A 21,764-nucleotide genomic window follows, 5' to 3' on the forward strand; every position below is an offset into this window, starting at 1 on the left:
ACGGTCTTTCTCCCAGGTGGAAGGTGGGCCCGCCCCGCTGATTCTTTATTACCCACCTGTAATGACACATGGTACAAACCACAGCCATGACACAAGGAAGCACTCAGAGCTGCACAGCTTGATGGTACAGAACAAGCTTTTGAAATCAGAATTGCTTCCCAAACTGGCTGCTAAAACCTGCCTCCAGCAAGCTCCACTCCCTGCCACCTCTCCTATGAGCAAGCCACAAGCATATGAAACCTGCCCAGGTAAGAGAATGTTTTGTTTGTTTAACTTGTAATTAGATAGGGAGAAAAGTTTTAAAAGCCCAGCGCGCCCCTCTCCCCCCCCCACCGAAACCTTCTTCTTCTTCAGAGTGATTTACAGCAGATTCATGAAGAGCAGAAGATGGTCGAAGGGCTGTGACTCTGTCCCCAGGGCACGGGAAGGTGCCCGAGAGGCATGCACAGCCTCCGAGGGAGGAAGGAGCACGGCACAAGCCTCTTTCAAAGGAGAAACGATTGTCCCGAAAGGTAGCTCAGAGCCAACACCTCCAAACTTTTCACACAACATTTCCTTTTCATAATTAAAGGCTAGGGTGACTTTGAGGACAGGTTCTGAAAAATACACTCCCTTTTGGTTTTAAATAGGTTGAATTACATCAATTCATACAAAATGAGAAGCACTAGTTTGCTTCTCTTGGGGGAACATGTTATTTCCAGGGGAAAATGCATCAGAAATACGTTTATTGGTGCCAAAGAGCAGAGCCAAAGAGGAGCTGGAAACATTGCTGTTGTCAGAAGTGGCTGTATTTTGAAAAGAACCCAGAACTCGATATGCAGCTACCACAGGAGTCTTTCTGAAACTCTGGTCCAGTGTACGTAGCAAAACAGAGGTGGAGTTTCTCAAGCTATATCCAGACCACCTAAACTGTAAATGTGGCACCCATAGGCAGAACTTAGGTGTCCCAGTATCCAGTGTGATTGACTATTCTTGGGTGTCATCTCTTAAAAACCCTGAAAATCAGTAATTCCTGCACTTAGGGCAGCAGTATTTCCAAGGCTACCACGCATAGGCTTTTAATGTAAACATTAAGTATAAGTACTTCAGTGCATAAAGCTGGAACACAACTTCACACCAAAAAGCCTTCCCATAATTCAAGGATATTCAATGAGACAAACTCTATCCAGTCGTTGGAGAGGTCCACTCTAGAAGACGTGTTCTCACCTAGCTCACCTGGGATGCACTGAACTCAACATAGGGCTCACTAGTTAAAGTAGCTCTCTTTTAAAACCCTGAGGGAAGAGGCAGCGTAGGAGGACAAGTGCCTATTTAAATGATTGGAAAGCATTAAAACTGGCATAAGTGATACTTGGTACCACTTACAGCTCTGGTTCCCTTGAGTGCAGGGTGAGAGATAAGAAGAAACACAGAAGAAAGCAGCTTTTCGAAATAGGGAAGTAGGATATAATAAAGTGGCAGTATGAACCCTGCAGTGAGAGTCTTTCAGAAAACATACTGAAAGCTATTCCCTAGTAAATGGCTTAATAACTATTATTGTTATCATAATATAGCTGGAGTGAAATTAAGGATTAGATATGGGCATTTGGTAAAATTCCTCACCCTTTTGATTTAAACTGCACTATTCAACTCCACAGCACAGAATTTTCTGAATGGCAATGTCACGATTTGCTACAACATCATAGGCAAAGCTTATAAATAATTTAGGAAAATATTCACTTGGCTGGGGAATACCACTTAGCCCCCGGTTTGCAAGGCATAAGTGAGCTTTCCAGAGTACACAGGACTTGAGCTGCTTCTCTCTGAATAAATAATCCTCTCCCCTCACACACATATACACAAATTAATGTTCTTACCTTATCTTTATTTTCAGAGCCAGAATCCTCAAGTTTGGTCCGAATGACAAAGGGAGTAGATAATCTCAGGAGAACTCGTTCAAATGTGGCACTGATTTTAGGAGAAACTATGTCAAAGCAGTCTTGGAATTTCAGAGTTTTATGAGTGTCACATCTGAGCTGCTTCCTAAGACCTTCTCCAAGCTGGAGAACCAGCATGTTTGGATCAAACATCAGGTGAAAGGGGAAAGCTCTGCAGAAGGTGCTGATGCTAATCCTCAGGTCTAAGGGGGACTGGGAAGTTCCCGGTGGAAGTGCTTTTGTGATATTTGCATTTTCATGTTCTTTGATAAGGAAAGTCAGACAGCTGCAGTTACCTGGGTTCGTCCCCTCTGCACACAACTTATCATTAGCGACCTGTTCTACTTCCACTTCCAAGCGGTAAATCTTCTTTGCTGCTGCCTTTATCATTCCCATCATTGCAAATCCCACAATCTGATGTGGGTGAAAGTAATGAAGCATGAGATTGCCTTCAGGGAGCTCTTTGCATAGGAAAGAAGGGGATTCCAGGGTGGCCTGTCTTCCAAATGAAGTTCTAATGTGCTCCAGCAAAGCATCAAAGCCATTGAAGAAGTCTTGAAGGGTCCCACCTACAGCTCGAAGAACTCTTTCATTCTCATCAAAGCAGATATTGAAGAATTCCTCCCCAAACTTTTCTTGCATTTCCTCAAACTTCAAACCTATAGGACAACGAGACACTGATATCAACAACATAGTATTGCTAGTGTCACATCTTCCCCTTGTTCTCTATTTGCCCAGTATTTTTCCAAGTCAGTGAGAGTGGCTTTTTCACTGGATACCTACCCATGGGACTTCTGTTTTCTCTGATGGTTGGGAATAACCCTAGAAGCCATTTTTGCCTGTCATTTTAAGTCCTCATGCTTTTAGCTCGCTGTCCCAGCCAGCTACTCGTGGGATTTACTCTTGCCTGTCTCCTCTTCCCTGCTGGAAGCCAGAAGACATTATAATTTCCCTGAGTTTTGCATGTCACATGCAGTCCGCTGTGTGAATGTGCATCCCTTCCATTGTTGACCTAGCCACAAATGAGGCTTCTGCTTTTATAGCCCCTCTGTTCACTGCCTCTGCGAGGGATCCAGCTCTTACCAGCTGGATCCAGCTTGAAGAATAAGCTGCTGGGACTCAAAGTCAGGCCTTGGGCTTTCAATAAGCAATGTAAAGCCCTGCAGTCAGGGGCTGTGGGTTTTGGGATTTTTTTCAGAGAAAATACTTTCCTCATTATAGCTACTGGGCACTGCCAGAAGATACAAAGGAATAATTACTTCTTTTTTGTTGCCTCCAAAGGAGACGAAAGCCTTTCTATTTTAGGCTTCTACACTCACCCATCTTTAAAAAAAAACCCTGCCTCTTAGAGCTACCTAAACTACTAGTAGATGGGACAGCTCTGTGATATCTCACAATGTCACTTCAAGTCTCCATCACAGAAATTCAAAAGGTTTTGATTTACAGAAGTGATAAGGCTGGTGTTGCTGAAGGGATGAAAAAATATCAGTGATGGAAGTCCCTGGATACAAATGCGTATCAAATCCTATTCCAGTTTGTTATTTACCATTTTAAGGATAACCTAGAAAAAATAATTTTGGGAGGGTGATTAAACATTTTCCTCTGTCTTGTTTTGGGGAAGACATGCTCTGTTAAATCTTATCTGTATATAATCCCTATATCACATAGTAGAGTCACAAAATTTATCAGATATGTTTTAAGCTGTAATAGAAGAAAAAGAAGTATGAATCAGCTGTATGTGAATTACAAATATCCAGCAAGAGTTTTCAAAGGAAATTAATATAGGAATTAACAACATAGCTCCTCCAGTGTATTGAAAAATATCAAATTTCAGTGAAACAGTCAAACACCTTAAAATTTATCTCGAATTCTAACAGAAATGAAGGGCAGCTACTTATTTCCTAAGGGCACTACAGGCTCTTTATTTTAATATATATTCAGCATGTTTTATAACATTGATAAGATCCCAATGAATCACCAAACTTCTCACTGTTTGTTTAAATTGCTTGTAGGCTTCTAAATTTTGAAGAGCAGTATGATTAGTGTTTTTCATGTCCAAGAGGTATAACAGGGGACAGAAGAAGTCATTCATCTGTTGTTTGCAGACAATAACCTTTGATCATCTCAAGGCAGTGTCTGAACTGCCTATGCACGCTGGCATAGTTATAACAATCAATATTCACAAGGGATCTGAGCATTCCACAGCTTTGCAAACTATCTGCAACAACAGTTTTGTTTGGACCTTCTATATGATTAATAGCAGATTAAAACGCATAAAATTACATATATAAACAGGACAACATAACAACATGACCAAGCATATTTTATGTAATAGTAATAGTAATAATTTGGGAAAGTTCATTCAAATGCCATTACTCATAATAAAATTTGGTCACTAAACTAGGTTATTACAAAAATATTCCCAGGATTTTTATGACCACAGATGGTCAGATCTGCAGCTAAGCCAAAAGAAAGTATCTCTGGTACACAATGCCCCCTAATATCCTGACTCAGAGGACAGTGTGCCAATTCCTGACTCATTACCACTACATCTGCATAACATAGTATTGCAATACTGTCCATAAAAATACTCACTATAACCCAAAAAGAATTAAATTCTAACCCATACCAATAACATTGTCATAACTGGCTATTAGCAGCAAGGAGGTAAGAAATTATCATATTCGTATGTATACACACACACATACGCATACTTTCAAATCTCATTGTTCTGTAGAGTGAACTGCGAATAGCTTTAGAAGTCTGTGTGTAAAAGTGAGCAGTCTAGCAGGGGCACCCAAGGCTGTAAGACTGCAGAGGCCCTGAAAGTATGGGAAAAGGACAGTACTGGAAACCCCTGGGCTATTCATGCAAAAGACCAAATACCATTACAGAACTATGTAACATCCCGTGAAGCTGCCCAAAACAATAGCATAGGTGGGCTGTCTTTAAAGTATAAAATTACAGTAAAACAGTCAGTTGCCCTGGTGCCACTAACTGAAAATAGGATATGCAGAACTGATCCCTCATGTACTTTACTGCTACATATGTAAGCCTTGCCTCATTATCGTTAACCGGAGTTGTATCTTAGTATTCGGCCTAAGGTTTTGCTGATTGTCTTAGATTGGTCGTCTTGTCTGCCCTGGAGGACTGGCTGTTCAATGCAGACACAACGTACTGACTCCAAGCAACGTGAATTATACTATGAAATTCAGGTCAATGACCTGGCTTGAGGATGTGCCACTACTTTTAAAAACATTTTAGCTTTGAATTGAGTTACACACAGTACCAGCAGAAAATTAGATTAGCTCAGAATAGAAAAATGGATATGCCCAAGCTCGACCAAACTGCTGGTCTGTCTTAGTAGGGAATTTTCTCTCTAATAATAGACACTATGAGATACTGAGAAAATTAAACAAAGTCAAACGACCTTCTAAAACAAACAAGTATAACGTACCTATCAGGGAAGTTTCTTCCTAAGCCTCACCAATAAGATGTCAATTTTTGCTTGAAGCATGATGGGTTTTCTTTAAATCAAAAATCTTTATTTCTATTCCTATTATACAAATACACACAAACTTTTTTTTCTGTATTCCTACAACGCTCTTGGCTTCAGTGATGTACTTGTATGAAGTTGCACAAAATAATCTGTATTTTTGCTCACTTATTCCTGCCTCTCCCATTGAAACAAATGATGAACAGAAGCACACACCTACCTAACATTAACTCTGTATCTATTTCATCGTAACCTTTTCATTTACTACCATATAAATGATCCTAATCTTTTGAATATCTTATGTGGAGTTTCTCCCTACCCCTTTCTGTATACTTACTGGATATGTTTAGCTTTCAAGAGGCAACAGAAATGAGTATCATTATCACAAGGAGAGAAAACAACAGACTGCATCAGATCACTATTCAGCTGCTCTGAGATCTTGTCTCAGCAGTGACTGGTATCAGATGCTATAGAAAAACTATAAAAAATGATGGAAAATCATGAAAAAACATGGTTTTGAGTAAGCTCCTCCCTAACTGCTACACTAGATATTTGGCTTATTCACTGAAATGGATGGAACTACCAGATCGGGAGATAATTTTATTACATATAGAAAGACCTGCTTGTTAAAAAAATTCCCAGAACTCATTGTCTCTATAGTGCATACTTTACTACATTTGGAGACTTCCACAGGCTAATTATTATCTTTAAAAATTATATTCAGTATGATTTCCAATTCCAGTGTATTCAGTTTTTCCTTTATTTTTTCTTTTTATTTCGAGAAAAGACAAATAAAATCATCAAAATAATGTTCTTTATAACCTTCAGGTTATATACATCTGCATAAACAGTCTAATCTTTTCAAACTCATCTCACATTAAATTCTTTCTCTGCATCTTCATTTTGTTTTCATTTTGATTTTTCAGTGGAATAATTAAAATTGAAGATGGCACTGAAAATGTGAGTCACCTTCTGTTCATCAAAATTGATGATTTGCTATTCCTTTCTGAAAAGCTGGCATTTCCTTTCTTTCTTTTTCACTATGGATCTCTAATCAAAATTTTCATTCGGCTGCCGAGAAAAAAAATAGTATTTGAGATCTGTATGCCTGCCCAGCACTTCCAAATGCAGAGGCCACTGCACTCCCATATCGCTTCATGCATGACCCCAACAACCACAGATAGGGCTTCCTAACGGGCACTAGCTTGCAATCGGTAAGTAGGAAAAAGTCTTCCTTAGTTTCACCAAGACACTTCACTGAACAGTACTGATACAAAATAAACCAAAATTCATCCCAACACTCTCTGCTGTTGCCCAAGTGAAACCATGTGTTATTTTGAGCTTCTGCTATTTACCAACCTTCTACTAATATACTGAATGAAATTCTAAAAATTCATCAGTCTCAATTTACTTTCCTCTTGGAAAGTGATCTACTGTGTTGCTACCACTTAATCCACTTCTTCAAGAGGACAAATCACATGTCTTAACGCTACTAAGTATTTTTTCCTTAGTAGTTTCTTTTTGTTGCTTTTTCTTACAATGACATTTTTATTCTAGCCCATACTGGAGAGAAATAAAACATGCACATTGCAGAAGGAAACTGAGGCAAAGCAACCATAGAATGAAGATATTGCTCTGGGCCTCCATTACAAAGCACTTCGGGATCTATGACAAAAGTACGATACAAGGTCTATTATTATCCTTTAAAAATGTGTCTCAAAGACATTTAGAGAAGAAATCCTATACTTGTGAGCCAGATCCAAAATTACCAAAGTCTTTAAGCATAGGCTCAAAGTACAAATTAAGTATTTCACTGAACTGGAGCAGAAATAGATGACTTCATCCTGTAATAACATGCTACTAAAAGGTCCTTCTTCATTTTCTTTTTCAGCAGTTCCTGTAAACTGCAAACCCACTACAAAACATCAAGGAACTAATACAGTATTTCTAAGTATTTTGTACATTACTAAGTGGAGAAATCAGATAGGGATCTGTTCCCATAAAGAAAATCACAAACCATAGGCTCTTCAGAAACAAATAGAAGATGAATGATGTGATAAAAATGTCAAAGTAATCCGTTAACTTGCAGAGCATGCAGAAGCAGTTACAAGCCATCCAGTTCTTCCTTAAAGTAAATCATGGAGACAATGGCTGCAGAGTGGCCAGCATCCGATTCCTTTGGCATAGAAAAATACCTTTTTTTCTGGGATACCCATTAAGAATCTGCAAATGTCAAATATGAAGGGGATGGGACAATTCAGTATGCAATTCCAGAATTCATATTGTGGACGGAAGCAGAATTTGCCACCTTCAATTATAGCAAATACCTCTTAAATGTTTTTGGATTAGCAGATTTTTGGCATGAATAAGACCTTTTCCTTAAATAGTTTTTTGGACAGAAAGCCAGGTGGCAGTTCAGAATTCCAAAGCATAATTTAAGATGGTAGGGAAAACAACATTTATTCTCACAATAAAAAAGGTTTTGTTGTGTACAGGCTAATGCTGAAGGTACATTAGATGAAACATTTGGCTTGTAAGTGAGCCTAGTACAGGATCTAATTACTGTATAAAGGACTTTGATCTTACTTCATTATGATGGTGAATTCATATCATCTTGGGAATCCAGATTTTATTTTTATATTATTTTTATATATTTATATTTTATATTATCATTTTATATAAATACAATAACATCATTTTATGCCTTTACATATGGTTTTGACACAACTGTAAAATTTTTACTACACTTCTCTTAGAGTGCCATACAGGGCCTGCATATCTTTCAAGATTTCATAAACTAAAAATGAGAATTATTGTTAAAAAGAATTCCTCACACTTGTTCACCTATAGTATTTGTTTTATCCAATTTTAATGAGGCATTTTCTTTCCTTGTTAAAGTGAGGGTCTCCTCTGACAAATGATGCTTAGGAATATTGTAATTACCCCTTCTTGGTGAGGACCTGATCACCTGTGCTCAGCATAGCAGAAAAGATTCTGCTCCAAACGACTGACACAGGAAGTTCAGCTGAGCTATTAAGAACAGGCAATGTTCTTTATTCCCCGTATAGCACCTTCAGTAGCAGCCAGTTCTGCAGGCAAAACCAAGCTGTCTGAAGCAAGACTATCATCATTTTGTGTCCCCCATCACATCTTGGAAACCTCACTTCTTAGATTTGCACAGGGTTTATTAAATGAAAACTGCAATTACTAGGTCGGTCATTCCTAAAAATAAGGCAGATCCAGTTTGTTTCATGTTAACTCTAGAGATCAAACAGCAGTAAGAACAGAGTTTTTTTAATTTGCTTTTGCATTAAAATAAGCATATATGTCTTTGAATTGACATAGGGAGCAGAACTTCACTTCTTGGAAAGAATAAAATTGTAATAAAATCTAAAAACTTTTCCCGTTAAATGCAAAATCATCTCTCATAATTCCTCACATATATAAAGGGCTCAATTCAGCTGACTAAATATAGAAATCTAATACTACTTGAGTCTTCATAAGGCACCCAAGACATCTACAAAAGAACTAACAGATAGTTACATCTGCCGGGATATGGGACTTAAGGGAGACCTACACATTTTTGAAGGTTTGACAGAGGCCACACGAGATACCCCACAGCACCTAAAATAATGGCAAACACCTACATTTAGTCAATGAATCATGCCCAGAATGTCTTCTACTTTATAAATAGACTTCTACAAGATGTTATTGTACATCATAACTTCAAACTGCTCACTATCTACTGGTAGTTCATCTGCTTTCTAACAATAAATAGCTCTGATCTGAGAAGAGTGGGACGTCTACGGCCATTTGGTATAAACATTTCTCCTTTTCTAATTTAGATGTATTCATCTCAGTTTCAAAATCACATGAATTATGTGTTTAGATTACTTTTGTATTGCCAGTGCGCTGTAACATCTGCTAAATAATAGGAGTCCTGTGTGTACAGCTCAGACCACCCCAGGATAGAGTTCCAAGTATTATTAAAATCCATTAGTATCGCCAATCCACTGGGCCATGTAACATCTCCTTTTACACCATTTGTAAACCAACAACTTTAATTATAAATCAGGCTGTGTATCCTAAATTAGGTGCATTCTAATGACTATCTTCAGTTCTTAGCTCAAAGGAAGAGGAAAGTGATAGTAATTTATGTACTTTAAGTATATAAGCATTTACAGTTTTTGGATACCTGCCGAGCAGTCAGTGTGCCAAACCCTTGTCCACCTTTTCCAATTACATCACCTGGTCTAATCTCACTGTAGGCTAAGATCTGTCCTGGCATCTCCTTTTCAACGTATTTCCTACCTCTTCAAATGTAGTATTTCTCAGCAGTGATGTGCTGTTATTATTAAATAGTTAACAGAATGATCCCAAATTTATTCCTCTTTAACTACAGAATATGGGTAAGAGCTGAGATTTTCTTAGTTCCATAAAGGAAACACAGCTCTTCATCTTTGACAAATGTACAGAGAACAAATGACTTCTATAGAATTATGCCCTTTGCACTAAATGAAGGAACAGCCCTGCAAGATATATTTAGGCATGAAGTGATTTGCTCTATATAAAGCAGCCTACAGCACACATCTTCTTTGATGGTGACGAGCAAATGTCACCCAGAGCAAGAGCTCTCCAAACCCCTGCACCAACGATGGATTCCACCTCCTCCTCAGTGTCTCAGGGAGGCTGAATCCAGAAACATGATTTATCTCCCTGATGGGGCAGGGCTCTGGGCTGGGATTCCATGTAACTTATCACTGGGGGATTTGGGAATCCTCGCCACTCTGCCATATCATCCTCCAAATGGAAGATGCCCAAAAAGATATTCACTTAGAAATTACAGAGGAGCAAAATCCTCACACCACTTTCAGAAGCAAAATCAAGAGGACGAGCATTAGTATTAATCTGTGGGTTAAGAATGCCTAACAGGAAAAATTCTTGCAATACATTTAAGTCCACATGCGGAGCTGACTTAGCAGCCATTGACGTATGCTGTGCATTTTTTAAGGAGAATGAGGTAATTGTAGTAAGATTTTAGGAGGCAATTTTTTATAACAGATGAAAAAGAATTGTGTTGCATAAATTAATTTCTTGAATAAAAAAATGGAAGAGAATGTTTTTTTCTATCTTAAGCAATGGAAAGGCAGATAGGTGCAATTATTTCTCCAGGCCTCCTTGTTGAAACAACTATCTGCTACATGTGCATTTGTAACTTCAGGCTGCGCACCAAAGGTGTTGCAGGTGTTATTTACGCAGTGCATATAGCATGGTGCTGCAATACATACAATTTAGATATTGTAGTCTAATACACAAATAGGCTTTCAAAGACAACATTTCTTCCATGTCATTAAAGATTGGATATGAACATCTACTTCTGCTTTGCAAATTTTGCACCACAGATTTTTTTATAGATATTTATTAATTTAGGTTACTTTTCATTAGTTTTACTATCAAAGTTATGACAGATTACAGAGCTCCTCAGCAAGCTGCAAAGAGGCTTCAAAGGAAATACTGGTGGCATTTAAAGGAAAACAGGTAACTCCCTTCATGAAACTCCCTTTCTTTTTTTGTGAAGGATTGAAATAAGAGTGAAGAACAGTTCACGGCCACAAAGGCTACATTAATAGTGTAGCAGTGTTTGAAAAGAGTGTTTGGAGAAGATGAGGTGAAGGCTGTACAATTTTTATCTAGTTTGTGCATTTGGGATGTGTGAAACTTCATGTGATATATCAGAAGTACACAGTGGGGTTGAAAAATGAAAACTGGGCATTTCTCTGTTGCTTCGTAAAGCTCAGTAGCACAGACCTGCTTGGAATATCTGCAAAACAGATAAGCAGGACAGGTCATGAAGGCTTTATGTCCCAAAATATATTCCTTACAGTAGGAATTACAGACTAACAATTTTTAAAAGTTTTCATCCTTATTTTCCTGTTGCCAAAGTTTTAATTTGCAACTACATGGAAGTCTTCTGCTTTACTCTGACTAGCTGCAATAAGTCAAAATGCACACTCTAATCTTACTTGAAACCAAATTATTTTAAATTACAGGGACAAAAGCAGTCCCAAACAAGATTAGGCTGTCACTGCTCAAAATGCTGAATGTACAAATGGTATGAAAACCTCTTTGCTTTCAGAAAGTTAAAATCTGAACAGCACTGACATATGGTTTAAAGGATTAAAAAAACCCAACAACTGTTATCTCCATTATACAGATGGGAAATTGAGGCACAGAAAGAATAAAAACATGCCCAAGGTCAAAAAATAAATCTCTTCAGATACAATCTTTCTCTCTAACATACCTCAGTAAAAATTTATAGTCACCTAATAAAGAAATGTGGTAGTCATCCACATAATACACTTCATCATAGGAATCTTTTTCTTATCATTATTTCTAAAATAAGTTCAAACTAACACCACCAATCTGCTCTGAACACAGCTTAAAGCATTATGTGTGTCAACAAGATAAAACATACCAGCACTTATTCTTTGAAATACTTTACTTCAACCTAGGAACCTTATAAAGGCTCCCTTTAGAAGCTAGGATTTCCCTCCTCTTTTTCCCGACTTCCAATATATTGTCACTTGTTTTTCCTTTGGATGATATGCTTATGAAGGACACTGTAAAAGTGTGCACACAGCAATTAAAGAAAGCAGAGTCCATCATAAAGCTGTCTGGACTATTCTGAAAAGGATACAAAGTTAAATTAAATATTCCAGTCACAGAAGCTGTCACCACAAAGAAAAGCTGTGCCATTGATCTGGTATCAAACTTCGTTTATAGCATGTGAGCATGATGGACATGGCTCCCTTAATTACAGTGGATTAAAGCAGGAAGAGCTCTATTGATGTCTAGACTTGTAGCAGGAGCAACTTAGCGAGGAGACGAGGAGAATCAGGTCCTTCCACTGCAGGAAGATGGTGTCACACTTTATTGAAGACTTGACAGGAGGAAAATTCCAGTATTCATACATGATAAATCACATGCAACAAGCTGAGCATACAGCTTGCAGTCAACACTTTGCTGTGAGCAGTGTAAGCACCAGGACCACGGTGTGAAACATCTGCTCACAGTCTTCCAAGCTTACTAATGATCTCACCATTTGCTGTCTTCTGATGAATAAGGAATGCCAAATGACTACTTTAGAGGCAGGCAGAGGGTCAGGAGAGGTGAATCATGTTGGCATTATCTAAGGTAAGAGAGCAGGAGGTTGCTTCCAAGCACCTTTAAGAAAACACTTTCTTCCAGCCCTAGACAGCAAGTCCCTGTTACCGCTCATATAAATAAACTGAGAGCCAGATTTGGTTCAACAGTTTCTCTAGCCTCCATCACAGTCAGATTCATTCTTGTCTCCTGTCTCAGCCATGCCAATTGCTCTAGGTACACACCCCAGTGGTTACATCCTTCTTGCACAGAGGCACCTCTCACTAATCCTTATGCAACCAGAAAAATAACTGCGTATGTGAGAATTAATTACATAGCCTCCATTAATTATTTACCTGTTGTGATAGGCACTACAATTAAAATCAAGAAGCTGGTTTTACTGCTCATTCCCTTATGTTCCTGACTCAGGTAAGGAGAAGGAAAGAAGTACTGCTTTTAAACTATCTTAGTGTTTTGCTTACACTGAATATTTTTTTTTTTTGCTATGAACTCAAATTCATTCTTTAAAAGGTGAGCTTTTCCCAGAGCAAGTGTCTGCAAACTTATTTTCAACAAAGTCCATTTTAATCATTCCCCAAGACAGTAATGTCTAGACGTTACCCCTACACTGTGATCCCAACAGTCTGATCTGCCCCGGACACACATGCGCTGTGAGGATACCACTGAAAAAACAGGCTGCACGTTACTCAGCCATGCTAAGGGACCAGGGCTAACATACTGATTTAAAAGTACTCTGAAGATGCAAAAGTATTCATAACTATTTCTTAGAACACATAATTTGTGTCATGGTGAAGTAAGTTCTGAACATCTAATTTGGTTTTTTTACAATATTAATATGCACATGATAACGTGAAAAGTCATTATTTTGTATGAGTCCTGCCTTATCACTCATAGCATTTGTTTCTGAGAGCTAGCATTCAATTATTTAAAAATGCAAATAAAACCAAAATATGGTAACTAATATTGGACATATTTACAATTTAATTTGTTCTAAATTCTCTCCATGACCCAAATGTGCAAAGTGCCAAGTACCGCCTCTTCCCAGGGATTTCAGCAACCATTAAAGGCACTCAGAATCTCCCTGACAGCACCTAGCATCTTGCAGAATAAGGCACTTGACACCAAAGAAAAGCATTTTGATTGTCAGGGAAACAGAGTCATCTCTCAACTAGAACATGTTAGCTGTTTCACTGAGCGTACCAAGTCTGTTTAACAGTTTGAGATAGAACAGACAGACATGCAATCCATATACCTCCAGAAGGATTTTAAGTCAGCAGGATACAATGGCCCAGACCCCAGTGTGGGCAGAATATCACCTTACCATATTCCCCTGACATGGAAGGTAAATTATATCTTTAATTATCATACAAGGTCATATTTCAGTGTTGTGCCTCCTGTTGAAGAAAGTCTCTCTAACTGCATAATCCCATAAAAATGTCACAGGTTTATACTGTATATTACCAGCTCAAAGGAAACTTCTTATGAACCAGAATGTCATCTTTTGTGCCTTCCACCCCAACTTCAGCAGCCTACTGAGACCTCCAATGGAAGAGCAAAGAGGGTTTCGACGTTACAAAAAGTACAGCCCCAAGTGTTGTGAGTGCTATAGAAAAGTTCAGGGAAAAAAAGCTCAGTACTCAACTAGCAAAAATGTCATTGTGGTATCAACAGCTCCTTCTTGTTAGGTGGGCCAGAATCAGAGAGGCTTTCAATCTGGGAGAGACCCCATGAGTTGCCTGGTCATTCAGGCCAGGTTGCTCATGGCTTTACCCAGTTGGGGTTAAAAACCTCAAAGGGCAGAGACTGCACACAGGTTGCCTCCCTGGGCTACCTGTGCCTCTGCCTGACTGTCCTCACAGGGAAAAGTACCCAGTCTGTTTCAACTTACGCCTGCTACCTCTTGCCCTCCCACCCTGCACCAGTGTAAAGAGCCCAGCTCCCTGTCCTTGAGGATGTCCCCACAGGCACTGGGGACTGCTGTTAGGTCCTCTTGAAGCCATCTCTGCTGCAGGCTGAACAAGCCCAGCTCCCCCAGCCTCTCCTCACAGGGCAGGTGCTCCAGCCCCTACCATCTTGGTGGCCTCAAGTGAACTCCCTCTGGTTTATCAACCTCTCTGTGGTTTTGGGCTCCCAACACTGGATTCAGTAATCCAGATGTTGTTTAGCAAGTACTGAGTAGAGAGAGATGAGTCCCTTCGATCTGTATCTCTGCCCCTGTTCATACAGCTCAGGCTGCCATTGGCCACCTTTGCTGCCGGGACTCGCTGCTGGCCCATGTCCCACTTGCTGGCCACCAGGACCCCCAGCGCCTTTCCCGCAGAGAAACGACTGCAACAGCTCTCCATTTGCAAACTCCATGAAAGCAGCAGATGGCAAATGACAGCATTTGTTTCTGAGAGCTAGCATTCAATTATTTAAAAATGCAAATAAAAAAAAATACGGTAACTATTTGGACTCAAAGCCTTTGAGACTTCTATAATCACTGACATGAACCTGGGTATTGCACAATACACCTCCACTGACTCCACTGAAAAATCAGTCTGGGTTGTCTAAAAGGCGCAAAATATATGTAGAAAAGGAGACAAATGTAATAACAGTGCATTGATATGTAGCTGCCTACATCCTAAATTTCCTTTGTTGGAGCAAAACTTCCTTGGTTCATTGTTGGTATTAAGATGGTCACGAAACTTTCCTTCCAACTAAAGGAAACGAATTCCCTTGAAAAAATACATACCAAGAACATTAGCTGTACACTGGAGAATTCCTGAGACATCTTCAGTTTCTTCATTGCCAGAGCAGTCTGTATAGGAGCATCTGTTTGATATATTGTGAAAATTCTTCTCTGCATCCCTGTAACTACAGTAAAAAAAGTAAAAAAGTTATAGCATCTCCTTATGCAAACGCAAGGTCGACAAATGTCTCTCAGAAGTGGTGGTAAAGGATGCCTTTAGCCTCCCTTGTCTCTTCCCTCTTCTCCCCTCCATCACCCCCTTTCCATTCGTGCATTATCACACAGAGATGACACCACATTAGTAGCCTGGGTATCTCAAGTATTATACTAGAATCTGGAATATTATCTGTAGTGAGAATGAAGACGTAAGAAAAAAATAGTGCCAAAGGGATGAGGGAAGGGTATCAGACATATCTGTCTTATACGTCATTCCCACAGGGGTGTTGTCTATAACAAAGTTGTACAGTAAACTCCAAGCAAGATGTTTATGAGGCAATGGTAAGTATTTAATAAGAATAATAAATCTTCCACATCACATTACATTAGCACTGCAAGTATAAAACCTAGCTTTCTCTGTGGATTATCTTCTGAAAAGATCTTGGCAGAAAGAAGGATGTCAAGCTGCAACTCACTATGCTATCAAGAATAAAGTTTGTGCTATAGCCTGTTAAAGAAAAATTAAAAAGAATCCCACCACTGATGAAAGACACAGAGCTATGCTCTGACCAGCAAGAAAGCAGCTACCATCTAAATTATTCTATCTGACATCTAAATTATTCTATCTTATTTAGCTTTGCTGTATTGTTTTTCCTTAATTCAACAGAAACAGAACAGAAGCTCAAACTATGTTTAAAACAAAGCTTTATGTAGGTGATAATGACAACAGAAGAGGGAATACAAGTGAAGAAAATATTGCAGCAGAGTGATAATGCACTTGGCAAAATATACAATTGATTTAGCTCAATGCACAGAGAAAAGCTTTTCTAACGAGCATTTTATTAACAGTTTTGTTATGTTTTCATACTTTGTTTATAGTTCATAAATCATGAATTGCAGTTTAAGGATTGGATTCTTCATCTGGTTAATGCCTGCAAAATCTCAGCACCTGGGTTGCCAGCACCTGTGGAAAAGGACTAGAAAGGATTCAGAGCTGCCCATCAGGTTACCCCCCAACGGGAAAACTGGTTCTCCACATGGAGTAAAGCATATTGGGAAGAGTGGGCTCATCTTAGACAAGGAAAACCCACTGGTAAGGGCTGCTGGTGCACTCTGCAGTGAGCTGCATGGTCTGTACAGCTTTCCAGGTCTCCAGCGACGCCAGGCCACGTGCCTGGCAGGAGGCCATGTCCTGACCCACTGTCCGAGCCCACCCAGAGCCCAACCCCACCGCCACGCCAGGAGGCCAGGCCTCTTCAGTCAGCATCACCGACTCCCAGAATGACACCACAGCCACTCCTCACCTCTGATCTTGACCGGGACGGGAGATTTGATGAACAGTTATGTTGTATTGGGTGTCAGCGCCCAGGGGGGGTTGCAGGGGCTGCTGTGAGGAGAGGCTGGTTCCAGCCGGTTCCAGCCGGCTCCAACGGCCCCACTGCAGGGCACAGCTGAGCCCCTCAGCCAAGCGGGTGGTGCCTCTGGGAATATGTATTTAAGAAAGGGCAAAACACCTCATGGTGGTGTGAGTGGTGAGAGAAAGAAGTGAGAGAAACAGCCTGGAACACCAAGGTCAGTGAAGGAGGGGAGGAGGTGCTCCAGAGCAGAGATTCCCCTGCAGCCCCTGGAGAAGATCATGGGGGAGCAGATTGTCCATGGAGGACCACAGTGGAGCAGATATCCACACTGCAGCCTGTGGAGGATCCCATGCCAGAGCAGGGGGATGTGCCCTGAAGGAAGCTGCAGTCCATGGACAGCCCACAAAAAGCAGGGAAAAAGCGTGAGGAGGAAAGAGGAGCAGAGAGGAGCCGTTATGGACTGACCACAACCTCCATCCCCATCCCCTGTGCCGCTCAGGGCGGGAGGAGGTAAGAGGAGTCCGGAATGTCTTTATCTTGACCCACAAGCTTTGTTCATCTTACTTTCCCCCTTGTCCTGTTGAGGAGGCGAAGTGAGAGAGCGGAGCGGCTGGGTGGGGGTCTGGCAGCTGGCCAAGGTCAACCCACCACAGTGTGTACCAAAAGTAAAGATGACAGGGCAGGACAAATATAGGACATCAGCTAGAGACAGATGCTACTTTAACAAACTCATACTGATCTTCAAAAAACTGAGTCAGTGTATCATAAGTCACAGGAATTACAGGTTTTCAGAGTGTCCCGGTTTTAAACTTTGTCCATTAAAAAAAGCACATCTAAGCCACATGTGGCCATAAATAAAAAGCTCCATTGTTATTGCACACATGCTTTCCTCAAGGCACTGTCTCATCCTCTGAAGTCTCCTCATGTGAGACTTCAAGCAATTTTTTCAGCAACTGAAAAAAATTAGCAGCCAGAAAGCTTCTCCCCCCTGCCTGCCCCACGTTGGACGTCACAACTACCTGCTGAGACTGGCTCCCTCACTGCCCTCAGGTGCCAGCCAGACTGCTAATATTGCAGGTATCACCCACCAAGCTAGGGCTCCCTGTGAATTTTAACCAAACATTGAGAAATAGGCAAGGACAATTCCCTCCAGTGCACCGAGCTTCAAAACTACGTCATAAATTCTAAAAAGACACTCAATGCAGCCTGAAAAAAATTTCCCTTACATCTGTGTAATTAAATTCAGAGGACAGCATTCATTTGTCATACAGCACAGCTATTTAATGGCTATAGACATGAAGCCATTGTATTCTGACTCTGTTAGGAAAAGTTGTCTGTGACAATAAAATACTTGCGCAGATAAGGAAAATACTTGTGCAGGTAAGGAAAAGGTTGAAAGATTATTTTAATCAATGGAAGAATGCCTTAGGTTTTCATGATGATAGTTACTATTACTTTCTTTTTACTCCTCAGTCATCTATTAATTTCCTCAATGAACTCTTAGGAGGTGGCTTTCAGCCCTGCTTCTGCAAAAACCTGCAAGTATGTAACAGTGCATGTATATAACAAGCACTGATGAAGGATTTTGCAAGAGTTGGACCTCAGGTCATAGCATAAGTAAATTTCCCAGCATTCTCAGCTGGCTCTGTGAAAAGCAAATTGGAATAGATCTTATACTTTTACAAAAAGATTCCCTTTTCTCCTTATATAGGAAACATCACTGTTAATGGAGCAGTCATGCTCTGATGGGATTGCATGGAAGCAGACTGGACAGCAGTTTATCATTAACGTCCATAGTATGTATAGTTACTCCAGAGCACCTCTAAGAATTTGTGAGAAAAATTAAAAAGCTTCTCAAACAAGGCTGTGACTTGGGAAGCATAGAGGAAAACATTACCATGCACCTTTCACTACCTCGCATTAACACTTACCCAATAACTTGATGCTCAAAATACTGCAGTGTCCTTTGAAGAGTTTGCTGAATGGTCTGAGGCTATGGAAGAACAATTAAAAAAAATCATTAAGATTAGGGAAGTACAGTACAGTTTAATTAACATTATCTTTTAACACACTATTTTTCTCCAGTTTTACTACTCCTCATCTTCTACCTGCTAGGTGCCCATCATAGCAATAGATATGAAATATTATTCATTCCTTGTATCTTACTTCACCATTTAAATAGGAAGGAATTTTACAACGTGACATAATTAATACTGCTTACAAGACTAGTTGTGCATAACAAAGGAGCCACTTCACTATTAGCTCTCAAAAATGATCACCCACCAATTATCTCATTATTTTAAAATAATTAATTTAAAATAGTTGGAAGAAAATGCTATTCTTTTGTGTTTTAAGTATCACCAGGAAAAGGCATTGGGTTTTTAAACTTTGTATGCTCCCTAGAGCATTTTGTACTAAAGAATATTATAAAGACACAATTTATTTTGGCTTACTTTCCTGACAAGCTATGACTCTCCAGTCATTTTTAAATTATCAGGAAACTCAAGTTCATCAAAAGAAAGTCATGACATGCTTCAAGCATTTCTATGCTATTTCATTTTAATAGGTGTTCACCAAAATACATATGTGCATATATGTGTTCATTTGCATTATTACTACTACTACTACAGTGTTCACGAAAATACATACGTACATATATATGTTTATTTTCCTTACTACTACTACTGCTGCTGCTCTATTCCTATTATTTTGAATTAATTCATGAGAGATCTTTGGGTAAATAAAGCAAGTGTGAAATCCATGTCATTCTCTTTGGAGTTTTCCAGGTCACTTATGGCAAAACATCATTCTTCCAAAATGACTGGTTTGTACCAAATCTGAGAGTTTTCACCTATCTATTTTGTCCTGGCACCAGAGATCAGACAAAGGTACTCAATTTGGATTTATAAATCTTCCTTTTGTATCAGAGGCACACGGGGATATTTTGATCAGACTCACAGCAGCAGACACTCAAATTTTAGAGATATTTGGTATTTTCCTACCTTTTGGAAAAGACATCTAATTACTTTGGAAAGTAATAGTTGAAATGCCCCTCAGTTAGAGGAATTTCATTCTAAAACTTCCATCGTCTTTGAAAGTCTCAGATTTTGCTTACTGCTGTACAGATTCAGCAGTTCAAGAGTTGAGCTTTCTTCCTACTATGGCCCATGAGTTTGCAGGAGGAGGTATCTGTTTTGATGATGGCAGGAATGAAAAAGTGTATATCGGGCTGCACTAAGTTTGTACAATTGTAAAAATTTCTTCTTTAATACCAAACTATAAGAATGTGTCTACCTTTTGGAATTCAAATGTGTGGAAATGCATGCACTTAACAAAAATAAGCTCAAAATAGATGTAAACCTTGAAAGAGAGGGGTTTTTGTTAATTCTGTATCAGATTATTACTTCTCTTCTCTGTGGGAACTAAGTTTCCTGTGCTAAAAGGCATTAAAAGTTACATGTTCTCTTGCAAAACACAATGGAAGCACCATATGAATGAAACCATCACATATCAAAAAAACATCCCCTTCTCAGTGGTACAGCAGGTGTTGAAGTCCTTAGGCCTGATGGCCTGATGGCCAAATATATTTCATGGCCTGTTCTCACAGAGATTCAGCAGCTTTCCTGTGCTCAGCAGGCAGAAAAATCCATTCTTCACATATAGAAAAGATGTCTTTTCCCACTCTGACAACAAGGCAAAGCAAAATGGCTTTAAGCAAAGAGGTCCAGGCAGCTGCCATCTCCCATCTCCACACAGCATTTCCCTCAGCCCCACTCCCTACACACAGAACATCAGTACTCCACCAGCAACTCCTCTGACATGAAATAGGGAATGGTAGAAATGTTTGACTGTTAAATTAAATCTCCCTTCTGGTTCGCCCAAAGTGCTTTTACAGCAAGCGTATGGAAGGCAGCAATGCCTGGTACCTGCAGAGAGGAAGGAAAATAGCTTTTTGTCTTCTCAGGAAGTTTTGCAGCTTATGACACCAGGGACTGTCTTTGCCTTTCTCATGCCTGACACACAGATGTAGCACTCCTTACCCAGGGAAAAATCCTTTTGAATACCTCAAGATTTGACCATACAAGCAACCTCCAAGTCCTGAGCTTATTTCAACAACAGACCTCCATTCTCCTGCAGTGCTGAATGAAAAAAAAAAATAGCCCACGTACTTTTAACTCTCTCTTCTGAAAGCTAAATCATCCGCCTAGCTGCGTCAGACAATTTTATACAATCCTACAAACTCATACCCCTTTTCATTGGCATCTTCTATCAAATCTTAGAAATTAAGTACAGACAAAAAATAGGATTTACTATTAAAACACTGCTCATAAACAGAGCTCTATGTAATGTGCTCATAGCCAGTATGAAATCCAATCTGAGAAGTCACGACATCTTTCTTCATTTCTGACAAGAATTATTATGGCATGTCACTGTGCATGGTTAAAAAGCCACTGTGCTTACTTTCTCAGTTTGCTGTATTTCGTCACTGGTGAACGTCATTTTGCCATAGATGTAATTCTGTAACTATGGCCATGACTAAACAAAACGGAGAGAAGAGATATGACACCTGCTTATAGCTACCTACAAGGGTAGTTTGGTGCACCACTTCTTCCACTACTGACTAAGCATTGCCTATGAGAGAGAGAGTGGACACGAAAACATTTCAACCTCTTTTCTGCATTCAATGGCAAGACTGGATGGAGGCAAAAGAGCTAAACCTTCTTCTAGTAGCCTCTCCAAGAAACATAGCTTCTGCCATTCAGGGAGATAAAAGATCATGGAATCACAGAATCATAGAATAGTTTGGGTTGGAAGGGACCTCCAAAGGTCATCTAGTCCAACCCCCCTGCCGTGGGCAGGGACATCTTCAACTAGATCAGTTTGCTCAGAGCCCCGTCCAACCTGACCTGGAATGTTGCCAGGGATGGAGAATCCCCCACCTC

General features: G+C 39.8%; 1 protein-coding gene across 1 annotated transcript in view; it reads right to left on the reverse strand.

Annotated features, from left to right (window-relative positions):
* Window positions 1-21,321, reverse strand: part of GUCY1A2 (guanylate cyclase 1 soluble subunit alpha 2) — a 148,641-nt gene extending 127,320 nt beyond the window's left edge. Inside the window, exons 1-4 of the mRNA XM_009276960.1 lie at window positions 21,283-21,321; window positions 18,753-18,814; window positions 15,311-15,432; window positions 1,857-2,575 (exon numbers count right to left, since the gene is read on the reverse strand). Of these exons, the coding sequence (XP_009275235.1) occupies window positions 1,857-2,575; window positions 15,311-15,432; window positions 18,753-18,814; window positions 21,283-21,321 (942 nt within the window). The remainder of the gene's footprint in view (window positions 1-1,856; window positions 2,576-15,310; window positions 15,433-18,752; window positions 18,815-21,282) is intronic.
* Between the last annotated feature and the right edge of the window lie 443 nt (window positions 21,322-21,764).

The sequence above is a fragment of the Aptenodytes forsteri genome, unplaced genomic scaffold, assembly GCF_000699145.1.
Source record: "Aptenodytes forsteri isolate BGI_AS27 unplaced genomic scaffold, ASM69914v1 Scaffold354, whole genome shotgun sequence".
NCBI lineage: Eukaryota > Metazoa > Chordata > Aves > Sphenisciformes > Spheniscidae > Aptenodytes > Aptenodytes forsteri.